Source organism: Centrocercus urophasianus, unplaced genomic scaffold (assembly GCF_019232065.1).
Source record: "Centrocercus urophasianus isolate 14NV4802_14NV808 unplaced genomic scaffold, USGS_Curo_1.0 seq_1390, whole genome shotgun sequence".
Taxonomy (NCBI): Eukaryota; Metazoa; Chordata; class Aves; order Galliformes; family Phasianidae; genus Centrocercus; species Centrocercus urophasianus.
Window position 1 is genome coordinate 1 of NW_024884576.1, and position 11069 is coordinate 11069.

At 47.7% G+C, this 11069-nt stretch overlaps 2 protein-coding genes across 2 annotated transcripts in view; one reads left to right on the forward strand and one right to left on the reverse strand.

Moving 5' to 3' along the window:
• Positions 1–244: 244 nt before the first annotated feature.
• LOC122157479 (scaffold attachment factor B1-like) lies at positions 245–8919 on the forward strand (the record flags this gene model as incomplete). Its single annotated transcript, XM_042813147.1, has 14 exons — positions 245–294; positions 2589–2689; positions 4002–4151; positions 4244–4320; positions 4529–4668; positions 5192–5283; positions 5662–5768; positions 6121–6414; positions 6684–6821; positions 7290–7332; positions 7733–7854; positions 8063–8175; positions 8258–8309; positions 8556–8919. Coding segments are annotated over 14 exons (1609 nt in total), but the record flags the coding sequence as incomplete, so codon positions are not given.
• Positions 8920–9439: 520 nt separating this feature from the next.
• The window catches only part of MICOS13 (mitochondrial contact site and cristae organizing system subunit 13), a 2712-nt gene continuing 1082 nt past the window's right edge, over positions 9440–11069 (reverse strand). Inside the window, 2 exon segments of the mRNA XM_042813141.1 lie at positions 9440–9642; positions 10333–10384. Of these exon segments, the coding sequence (XP_042669075.1) occupies positions 9545–9642; positions 10333–10384 (150 nt within the window). The 3' untranslated portion in view covers positions 9440–9544.

Consider the following 11069-nt stretch of genomic DNA (forward strand, 5'->3'; position numbering starts at 1 on the left):
TTCCTTCCTCAACCTTCAAAGGTTGTTTCCTTAAATTACTCTGATTTGTAAACTTCTTCCTAATATAATTCTGTTTAAGAATCTGACTCCCCTTATTTCATGTCAGATTACTTAAATCGAGTATGTAAAGGTGTATTTTTGTTTGCAACGTATTTTCTGGTAGGTATTTAATTTTAGCTTTTTAAATAACTGATCAGTAGTCATTATTCTCTCTGACTTGAGTAACGTGTTGTTTTGTCTTTAGCCCTGTGGAGGAGGACAGAGATACAAAGCTAATCTCAAAAGACGAGAAGGGTATGTATCCTTAAACAACGAACCTTGGCATTTATGTCAGTGAAGCTCCTTTTTGTTGGATGGGGCCTTTTGTTGTGAAAGCTTTGAAGTCTCTACGGTTCTTAAATTTCATTATTTTCTTGTTTTCCTGGATTTTTAAAGATGCAGTTATGCCAAAACGTTCTTCTCTTTGATACATTTTGCAAGGCTTTGCGTTGTGCCCCTTCTGTTTGTGTCTTGATCTCCAAAGGTAGGCGCTGATCTGTGACAAATATGTCCTTCATGGCTCTGAGGATACCAGCAGCTGTTAGTGAGTCCAAAGCCTTTTGTGATTGCTTTCCTTGTGGTTCTTTACACCATCTCCTGTTACGTGAAAATGACACACAGTCTTGTATTCACGTACTTAAGCATCACAAATGCTCCAAGTTTCATGTCTTCCAGTTGGATCGATGGCTCTTAAATCTTCATCTGCTCAGATCCTGTTTCCAGTGCCAATATGCATGATAAGCAGGACGGGCATTTCTAGATGAGCAGTGCCACAGGAGGCCTTGCCTGCTCCTTCTTCTCATTGTGCTTCTTCCTTTTAATGCACGTTCTGCTGAGCCTTTACTTCTCTTTCCTCTTTTCTGTTCTCTTACCACTCCAAGGCAGAAAGCTTAGAACTGCCTTGCGTGCAGCAGAGAGTTCAAAGCAGTGAGTGCTGAAGTCCCAGCAGTTCTGTAATTGGCAAGAAGTTCATTAGGAGATCTGTCTGCTGATAGGAAAGGAAGGATTTGCACGGCTTTAGGTTTTGCAGCACAGACTGAACTCGTCATCAACTGCTTCCACCCAGATTCTGGGTTATGCCTGTCTGTGCCAGCGACCAGACCTCGCCATTAGCTCCATCCACATCTGTTCACCTTTCATCCGTATTTTTACTCTTATTTCAGGACATTTAAAGGACCGTTTAACAGGTTCTATTATTTACCCAGAGTCTGCAGCACGTTTTGGGCCGTGTCATCTTTCTTCTAAGAGATTGTTACAAATCCCTGCCCACTTTCACATGAGCTTGTACAAATGTGACAGCGTTTCCTGCAGAGCTCGTGTTTGCAGCAGGAAGGTGGCAGCTCTCACATGAAGAAGTAAGAAAGAGAAAGATACCTGAGTAAGGAGAGCATTTCAGATTGCCTTTGAAAGATGCATCTCCCCATTGATGACAGTTCTGAGAAATTCCTTCCATCACCAAAAAGGTGTTTTAGAAGCAGATGGATGTAGGGAGACCTGCTGCACTCCAGTCTCAGAAGCCTGTGGGACTGAATGGTCTGAAGAGCAATACAGAGCTCCTAAAGAGATTTCAGAGGAGGCTGGGATGGTGTCCTGGTGTGAGCTCCATGCAAAAAGGCAACCATCAGAACTTGCATAAATCAGACTGTTTCAAAAAGGGATAAAGGGATAAAAAACCCTGTTTGTTTGGTTTTTCTCTAGCACAGTTACCAGTAACAGAAGTTCAACCAGGAATCAGTGAGATTACAGAGGAGCTGGCCAGGCTTGCTGGTTGCTCCTTAGAGAGATGAGCACCATACAATCACTCAGCAATAACAGATGTTTGCAGGGAGACATCATCTCTCCCTGTCAGAGATAACATCTGTGAGCATTCAGCTTGAACCTTTCTCAATCTCTGGACCACGAGTTCTCAGACTTGACAATGATGCAACCACTTAGCAAACCAGTTCAGATGTGCTGGGTGGGTGTTCTGTAGTTCCTGCATAGCTGAATGCTGACCCTTTTCTGACTGCAGTAACTGAGGTCGTAGCTCAACTGTTCACACCCTGAACATGAGCAACATGCAGGCAGGCACTTAGGAAGATATGTTCTTGTTTTTATGGTGAATGTTTTTCCTTGAGGTGCGGTTAATCTGCATCCAGTTCTGATTCCTTAGGAATCGAGGAGACAAGGGCAAGACTTGAGTGCCTGTGGGTGCTGACTCGGTTCCCACAGCCCTCGCAGGTCTTCAGTCTTTTCCTGTAAGTTCCAACTTGCTGGGGTGGATCCAGACACGTTCTGCAGGGCCTCAGTTACTTCATCTCTGGAGTTTCTGCCTTGAGGAATGATGGAGGGAATAGCATCCCTCTGTTGCACGTGCCAGAGCTTGTTGCTCCATCTTAGGAGAGTTTGGACTCCTCGTTGCCTTCAGGAATACGAGCTGTTGGGAGGTGAAGTTTATGCTTTGCTTTGTGATTTGAAGAATGGGATTTGTGGAACTGTTCTTTTTTAAATATGGGAACAGTAGAACTAATCAGGATTCGGGCTGTGCTTTTGTTTGTGTTCCTAATTAGGTCGCGCTGCTGGCGGTTCTGGGAGAAACTTCTGGGTGAGTGGACTTGCTTCCACCACCAGAGCTACAGACTTAAAGAATCTGTTTAGCAAATATGGGAAGGTAAGGCTGGTTTGTTTGTTTATATTCCCCTCAGCATAAACTGTAAGTCTTGGTGTGCTTCTGTTGCTGAAAATGTCGGTGGGATTGTAGAGGGAAGAAAAACCTGTGTGAGTTCATGGCAAATGGCTGCAGTTTTGTTTTATCTCTTCCAAACAAAAACAAAATTCCTTTTTCAGTCCTTATACAAACAGACAGCGACTGCTTACATACCCCTCTGTGTCCTGTGGTGGTGCCTTTACTCATTGGAACCCACAGTAAGCAGTGAATGCTGCTTATTAAATGTGTTCCTGGGACAAAGTAGGATAATGCAGTATTTGATAATGTTGTTTATGGGCATACGTGAGGAATTCCTCAGTACCTGAAGGTTTTCCTTTGTCTGAAGTGGATGACTGCTTTAAAATGCGCTCACTTGGGCACTGTTATTTTCTACTGCATTTGTTATGAATTCACTCCATCTCAGCTGCGAAATGGGAAGAACTAGTTGGACAGAGCACTGCTATCAGAGCTGATGGCATTTCTTGCACGGAGCTGATTCCTAAGGATTTCTCTCAGGCCTCTGAAGCCCATTTAAAGATGTCTTTCTCAGCAGGTTGTAGTTAGAGAAGTCTCTGCTGGTAATGCCTTACTGAAGGTTTAACTGAGAAAACATTGCAGAGTGTGAGCTGTGACCTGACAGTAAGCACTGCAATGGCTTCAGTGTCACAGCATCGGGTTTGACGGTCAGAAGAGTAACAGAAGCTTCTTTCCCCATGTCAGTTAAAAAAAACAATGCTGCCTTTCCATTTATTTGTTCAGAATTCCAGCTGGTGAGCTGGAATGCATTGATCATAGAGATACCACAACGGGTTCAACGTGTAAGGAAAAAATAAGCTCACCTCACGTTTGCAGCTGCTTAGCTGCCACAACGCCGCGTGCTCATGTAAATCAAATTACTGTCATTTGCTACAAAGCACTGGTGGAGGTTGAAGCTCCCAAGCAGTTGGTGCCCATCTGCTAAATGAATCAGGAGCTCAGAAGTACGTTCCGTGCTCAGCTCCGCTTTAACGCGATGCCTCTGTGCACACACTGGTGACAGCAGTGCCATTTATAAAGCAATGTTCTAAGCAGGCTTTTTCAAGTTGCTTTTGGGGGAAACTCCTCTTTCCTAAGCAGAGCTACGGATGTCACTCTGTCATCTCTGTGCTGACATGACGACATCATTATGAGCAGCAGCAGCGTGCCCTGGCTTGCAGCAGGGATGCTCTGAGTGTTCCTTGCTGGTAGGGCTGTGCCCTCATTGCTGTGAGTGTAACGTGTGCTTTCTTTGGGAAAGGTGGTCGGTGCAAAGGTGGTCACCAATGCCCGCAGCCCCGGCGCGCGCTGCTACGGCTTCGTCACCATGTCTACAGCTGAGGAAGCCACAAAGTGCATTACTCACCTGCACAAAACGGAGCTGCACGGGAAGATCATTTCTGTGGAAAAAGTGAGTATTGAGCCTCTAAGATTTGTCGCCGCCATCGAGTTGTGCGCGTAATTGAAACCATGATCTCAGCTGATGTGCAAAATAAATTTCAGGCAAAAAATGAACCTGCTGGGAAGAAACCGACTGAAAAAAAGGAGAACGAGTCGAAGAAAGAAACAGCCAGCGAGAGGTACTGCCTTCAGCATCCCCTGCCCTGAGGTGTTGCAGTTCTGTGTGTTGATTTGTCAGGAGAAGCTGTTAAACAGAACTTTTATGACAAACATCCAGAAAGTGAAAGTGTGTGTTTGTAACTACCTCACCTCAGCCAATCAAAACTCTGTTAGTTTAATTCTCTCTTCCTGAATATCAATCTAATCTATATCAACATCTGCCTGTAGGCCTAGCAGTAGTAAAAGGGATGAGAAATGTGACCAGAAAGACGACTCCAAAAAGACTGAAGACAGAGATGAAAAAGAAAGGAAAGAGAAGGATGAACAGAAGTCTGCTTCATCGGATCAGCCTAAATCTTCCAAGTCAGGTAACATGGCTGTTCTTCATTTCACAGTCAATCTCTCATAGGATCATAGAATCCTAGAATGGCCTGGGCTGCAAAGCAGCACAACGCTCATCAGCTCCAACCCCTGCTGTGTGCAGGTCACCAACCAGCAGCCCAGGCTGCCCAGAGCCACATCCAGCCTGGCCTTGAATGCCTGCAGGGCTGGGGCATCCACAGCCTCCTTGGGCAACCTGTGCCAGTGCCTCACCACCCTCTGGGTGAAAAACTTCCTCCTCATATCCAACCTAAACCTCCCCTGTCTCAGTTTAAAGCCATTCCCCTTGTCCTGTCACTATCCAAGAGTGGATGGTCTTGGGGGAGCACTGACATTGTGTCAGCCTTAATGGTGACTCTTGGGATAGTGAAGAAATGCATTTTGAGCAGGGGTTTAAGGACCTGTTTTAAATTGTAGAGGAGGTGACTCTGTGCACAGTGATGAGCTGCACGTGTTGTGTAGTGCTGTTATTTCTTACACCTCTTTCTGCTCAACTTCTGATTTGTACAGGGAGTAAAGGAACAGAGAGAACGGTGGTAATGGATAAATCCAAAGGAGAACCTGTTATCAGTGTGAAAACATCAACTACATCAAAAGACAGAGTGAGTCTGTTTGGGATGCATGGTACATGGGTTTTCCTTAGAAACAGAGCAGGAATCCCACTAAGTTGCACGTGCCCTATGTTTGTCCTGCTGATCAGCCTAATTAGGGTTTCTGTAATGCAGATTTAGCTCTTAATTAGTCAAATATTTTTCATATTGCTGATAACATATTCAGCAGTGAAATCTTGCCAAACTCAACGTGGGAAGGAAAGGTCTTCTGTTATTATGTTGTGGGTCTGCAATGTTTAAAAAAGAAAAAGCAACAGCAAAATGTGGGGGCAGAGCTTTGAGATGTGTGCGAATGGAAGCAGAGCACTGCGCAGCGCTGGGCCTTTTGTAAATGCACTCTGCTGAGTTTCTGTCCTGTGTCAAATGCAGAGTGTTAAGAGCCAGGACCGCAAATCGGAGAGCAGGGAGAGGCAAGGCATCGTGCCCTTCGACAAGATCAAGGCTCAGAGGAAGATGAGGGAGGCCGAGCAGCGCCGGTAAGAGCAGCAGTTTTCAGCTTGGCTGAAATCCTTTTTCTTCCTAGGAGCGGTGCAGTCTTCTTTTAATGAAAATGACCAAGGGGGAAAATATGTGTTTGATACTTTAGTTGAGTAGAAGCAATGAGCTTTGAGGCATTTGGATTCAACTTCTGTCCGTATCGGATTATTTCCCCCCGCGGGTGGTGCGATGGGAGCAGTGAAGTCACAGTACATACATTGCTGTGATATAACTGAGGAGCTCAACAAATCTGCAGTCACTGTGGTTTTATGTTTTTAATAATTTTTTTTTTTCCTTTTTAACTTCCTTTGTTGAAATACAAACCTGTAACCTTTCATCCTGCTAAAACAGCACCCGTGAGCGTCGGGAGAGGCAGCAGCACCTGCAGACCATCCGGGAGCGCGAGGAAAGGGAGAGGCTGGAGATCGCTCGGGAGAGACTGGAAATTGAAAGGCAGCGGCTGGAGCGAGAGCGGATGGAGAGAGAGAGACTGGAGAGAGAGAGGATGCACATCGAGCACGAAAGGAGGAGGGAACAGGACCGCATCCAGCGGGAAAGGGAGGAGCTGCGGCGGCAGCACGAGCAGCTGCGCTACGAGCAGGAACGCCGCTCTGCCATGAGAAGGCCGTATGATATTGATGGCAGGTAAAGGCACTGAGGGACAGGAGGGCGCCGGGCTGCCAGGCTGTGGCTCCAGCCTGCCCTCAGAGAGCTGTGTGTGTGTCTGCTCAGAGCTGCGCTCGCTGCTTGGCCTGAACTGACAGTGTGTAAAACCTCAGCTGTGCTCCTGTGTCTGAGTTCTGTTCCTGCTTCTGAGCTTTGTTACACGCGTTTTTGATTTGCACAGCGTGAGGGGAGGGGACAACTATCAAAAGTCACCAACTGGGTTAAAACAGGCATATTCTCTCTGTCAGGAGGGACGATCCATACTGGCCTGAAGCGAAGCGGATGGCGATGAACGATCGCTACCATTCTGACTTCGGCCGCCAGGACCGCTTCCACGACTTCGACCACAGGGATCGTGGCCGGTACCAAGACCACTCACTGGACAGGTGGGTGTTAGCTGTGCTGTGCTGTCTGAAATCAGAGGCATGGAGTGTCACATTTTGCTGCCTTTTCTTTACTGGGTGTTTCTTCTGCACTTCCTTCTTTAAGCATGATTTAGTAGCTGTGAAGATTCTCTCGTGAAACCAAAGAGAAATGTTCTGTGCCACGAGTGAAGCATTTGTTAAGCACCTGCTCGGTGTGCTGGTGCTGCTGTTTTGCAATTTGAAGGCTTCTGGGGAAAAAAACAGCTTTTGAAATAGTATTGTAGCACCTTAATGGAGGATGTGGCTTCATGCTTCTGGGCTAGCTAGGTTTTCTAGGAATCTCAAGTGTTGTGGCTTCCTGTGTTCCTACCCCATTTGTAGGCAATGCTGGCAGCACATGGAAACAGGATTTTCTATCTGTGATGTGTAGATACTGTTAAAACTGCAGTGTTTTCCAACCACAGTTTGATTTTAATTGTCTGCCTGTAGGAGAGATGGATCGAGGACAATGATGGGAGATCGCGACGGACAAGTGAGTTGCTTTTTATAGATCTGTAGAACTATCTCAACTCTTACAACTTGGTTTGCTGTAGTTTCAGATTAAGATGATAGTGCTAGAAGTATCTATCAGTGACAGGATTGCCTTGTTTTTGACTTGCTATAGAACTCAGGTACACAGCAAACAAAAAAGCGCGTCAGAGAGGTGGGTGATGAGAGGTCGTTCAGAGAGGGCACAAATACCACAAAATGAACTCTGTGAGGTGGCAGAGCTCAGTGGGTTGGTGTGTTCCTGAGAGGCAGGCAGTGAGAGGTGGCTCTTACTGATGGCTGAGCTGTGGGATTGCGAGAGTCCCAGACAGGATTGGGCAGAGAGGAATGTGGTGAAGTTACCAGGAGGAAATAAGGGCTCACGGATGTGCTTGGCCCTGCAGCATTACCCAGACGAGCGCCACGGGGGACCTGAGCGCCACTCCCGGGACTCCCGGGAGAGCTGGGGCAGCTACGGCTCTGACAGGAGGATGAGTGAGAGCAGAGGGATCCCGCCGCCCTCACGGTCAGTGCTCTGAGCTGCGGCACTTCTTGTGCAGCTGCTGAATGCTGTAGATGCGCTTCTTGCCGCGGTTCTTTTCCACAGCCTCCCTCCTCGCTCTCTGCCCGGTGCTCTGCACAAGAGCAGCTCTTCCAGCTCGCTCCTTGCAGCAGTGCTGCTGTCCCGCCGGGTTCTTGCTGTCGTGCAGAAGTAACTCGGGCTCTTCCTGCAGAGATGGCCGCGACTGGGGGGAGCACGGGAGGAAATTTGAAGGGCACCAAGAGCGTTCGTGGCAGAGCAGCGTGGATGGAGGGATGATGGGACGGGATCACGAGAGATGGCAAGGTAACGCTCCCGTGGGGCCTGCTGGGACACAAAGCAAAACGAGCCCCGTGGGTATGAAGGAATCATTTCCTCTCTTTTGTAGGTGGAGGTAGAGGGAGACCTGGCCACGTGATGCACCGTGGAGGCATGTCAGGGTAAGGAGCTTAAAAAGAGCAAAGCGTTTCTTCGTCTTCCATTTCCTGTCCTTTCTGGGTGAGTCCCTTGCATTTAAATGAGCCAGAGAAGCATTTGTAGGGGATTGATCAGTTCTGCATTTTGTTAGTGAAACGTCAAGGGATGACAGAATATTCCTGTGGTTCATAACGTAGCACATCCTTTATTTCAACCCGACTACTGGAGTCACAAGAAAACAAACCAAACCCATCTGCCTCACTTTGCAGGCGAGGAGGGTTCATGCAAGGCGGGAACCAAAGTCAGATGATGCACGGAGGAGGGATGCAAGGAGAGGGATTTGCTGGCCAGGAAAGAGCAAGCAGACCCAACGACCCCCGGTTCAACCGTCGCTACTGAATGTTTTAATTTTTAATGCTACGTGGCAACTGAAATTGATTTGTCACCCGGGGTTACCGTTCCTTGGAGCTCATGGGTCACTGTAAGTGTAATTTTTTTTAAGCTGCTGCCATATTACGTCACTCAATACAATGTGAACTCATTCGTTTTGTAATGTGTTGTTCATATCTCATTTAAAAATGTTTGTTAATGAAGCATTCCATTTTCCACAAATAAAAAACAGTTTACAGTTAACGGCTTCACTCGTCCCTGGGACACCGATGTGTTTGGCCACAGCTGAAGCACAGAACGTTCTACCCCAGCTGCAATACCCCAGTGCCTCTGCACTTTCACTAGCAGCGTGCTCCCATGCCACATTACTTTCAGTCTTAATTAAACACTGCAATCTAATTTTTTTTCATGCTGGTGATGATGCTAGGTAAAGTTTGGACAAAGCGAGGGCGAGGGGTGAAGGATCTTTTTCTCTTCTTTCACGGTGGGAGCTACGCCTGCTTGGCCTCTGCTACATCAAGGCAGTCCAAAGCTGCTCCAATTCCAAGACCTACATTTCCCCAGCAATCCTTGACGGAGATGAGCAATGGCTCCTAGCTGTGCTTGGGTACCTTTGGCTGTTCTTAAAAGTGCAGTCACCACAGCTGCAGACAGAGGTTCTCCCTCAGCACAGAACTGTCGCTCTGCACGCGAGCCACCTACCGCTAGGGAGACACGAAGCAGTGGGTGCAGTTTGCGTGCCAAAAGCAACCCCAGCCAAACAGGAGCTTCCAAAGTCCTTTATTGTAGCCCTCGCTTGGCTGAGCTGCCCTCCAGCAGGACCAGCACAGGACGGACAGAAGCGCAGAGCTGCGCCCAGAGGACGGGCTCACTTCACCAGGTCCTTCACGTACTTCCAGCCCTCCGCCGTGTACTCGCAGGCCCTGCTGGGAGCCACAGACAGGGCAGACATCACTGTGTGCACCCCTGCGAGGAAAGAGGAGAGTTATCCCCAGAAAAGCATCCCAATCTATGGCTACTCAGCACCGTGGATCTCTTCAAAGACAGAGGAAAATGCAGATTGCTGTCATGGAGCTTGAGCTCGAGTACAGCCTCATGCTGTCCCAGCAGCACCAGTCAAAGTTCAGATGACCACAACAAACTGCAGCTGGGAGAATTCAATTTCATTTCTGGTTTTGCTGCAGACCCCAGGTGACGTCACAGGAAGGGGGGCTGTTTCCCCACAGCTCTGTGAAGGTTATTTGCTGTTATTTATAAGAACTATAAATCCTCATCATATTTATCACATGTTTGGCCTTCAAACATCCCTAACTGCCCAGCAATTATGGGAAAGCTCCTGTGAAAAACCAGAGGGTGAGTTCAGGCACACTCATGTGAGAACAGTTCTGTGGCCATTCTACTTGGATTTCACACTTGAAAATGAAGTGAACTGCCCACAGTCACTGCCTGCTCGCGGTGGAACCTGGAGGAACTCTGCTCCCAGATCCAGAGCTCCTCCCACACCATCACTCTTACAGGGCAGTGCTGAGACACAACCAATATGAGATGATCTTTTGAGTTCCTTTTCAACCCAGGCCGTTCTATGATTCTTTGACAAGCTGATCACTTGTCAAACTCATCAAACCCTCCCCACAACTACATGAAAAGCGACTTTACCTTTATTCCAGGAATCAGAGGGGGAAAAGTCCAAACTTGGAGCGGGCGGGAGCTGGAAAGAGAAAGAAATCAGCAGTGGGGTGTCAGTGGGACAGGGCCGCCTCACCTGCAGGGGCTTTGGGACTCACATCTCAAAAGCATTTTGTGCTCCCTTCCCTAAGCCTCAAAGAGCATCAGCCATTGCCCTGAGATCTTGGCTGAGGGCTTGGCTCTTTTCTGCAGCACACAGCAGAAGGGAAGTGCTTCACACTGAGGCGCTGCTGGCAGCTATAGGTTTGTTATCATAGACTCCAATATGGAAAAGACTCTTTGGCTCCTGAAGATTTTAAACACTTCAAGGATCTCTCCAGGCAATCTGAATTCAGCCTGACAAACCAGGAGAATCTTGGCCTGAACTTTTAAGCCCAAAGAACAGCCTAGAACTATTACTACGCACTGAAATCTCCCCTCAGAACAAACCTGCAGTCCCCTCCTTGACCTGCCTGGGCTCATTGCCTCTTTCTTTCCAAGTAAGACCTGGGAATTCTCCCCACTATGCTCTGTAAGTCATCCTCCTTCTGTTTCAACCCTCCTCAAAGAACCCTCAATGCAAAGTTCAGGTTCAACAGCAAAACTGCCAATGTCACTGGAACCTGAACCATCGTCCCAGTGTGTCCTGCTCCTCAGTATCTGCTGCGCTCATCTGTGCACCCTCACCTCCCATCCTCACCTCCCATCCTCACCTCCCATCCTCACCT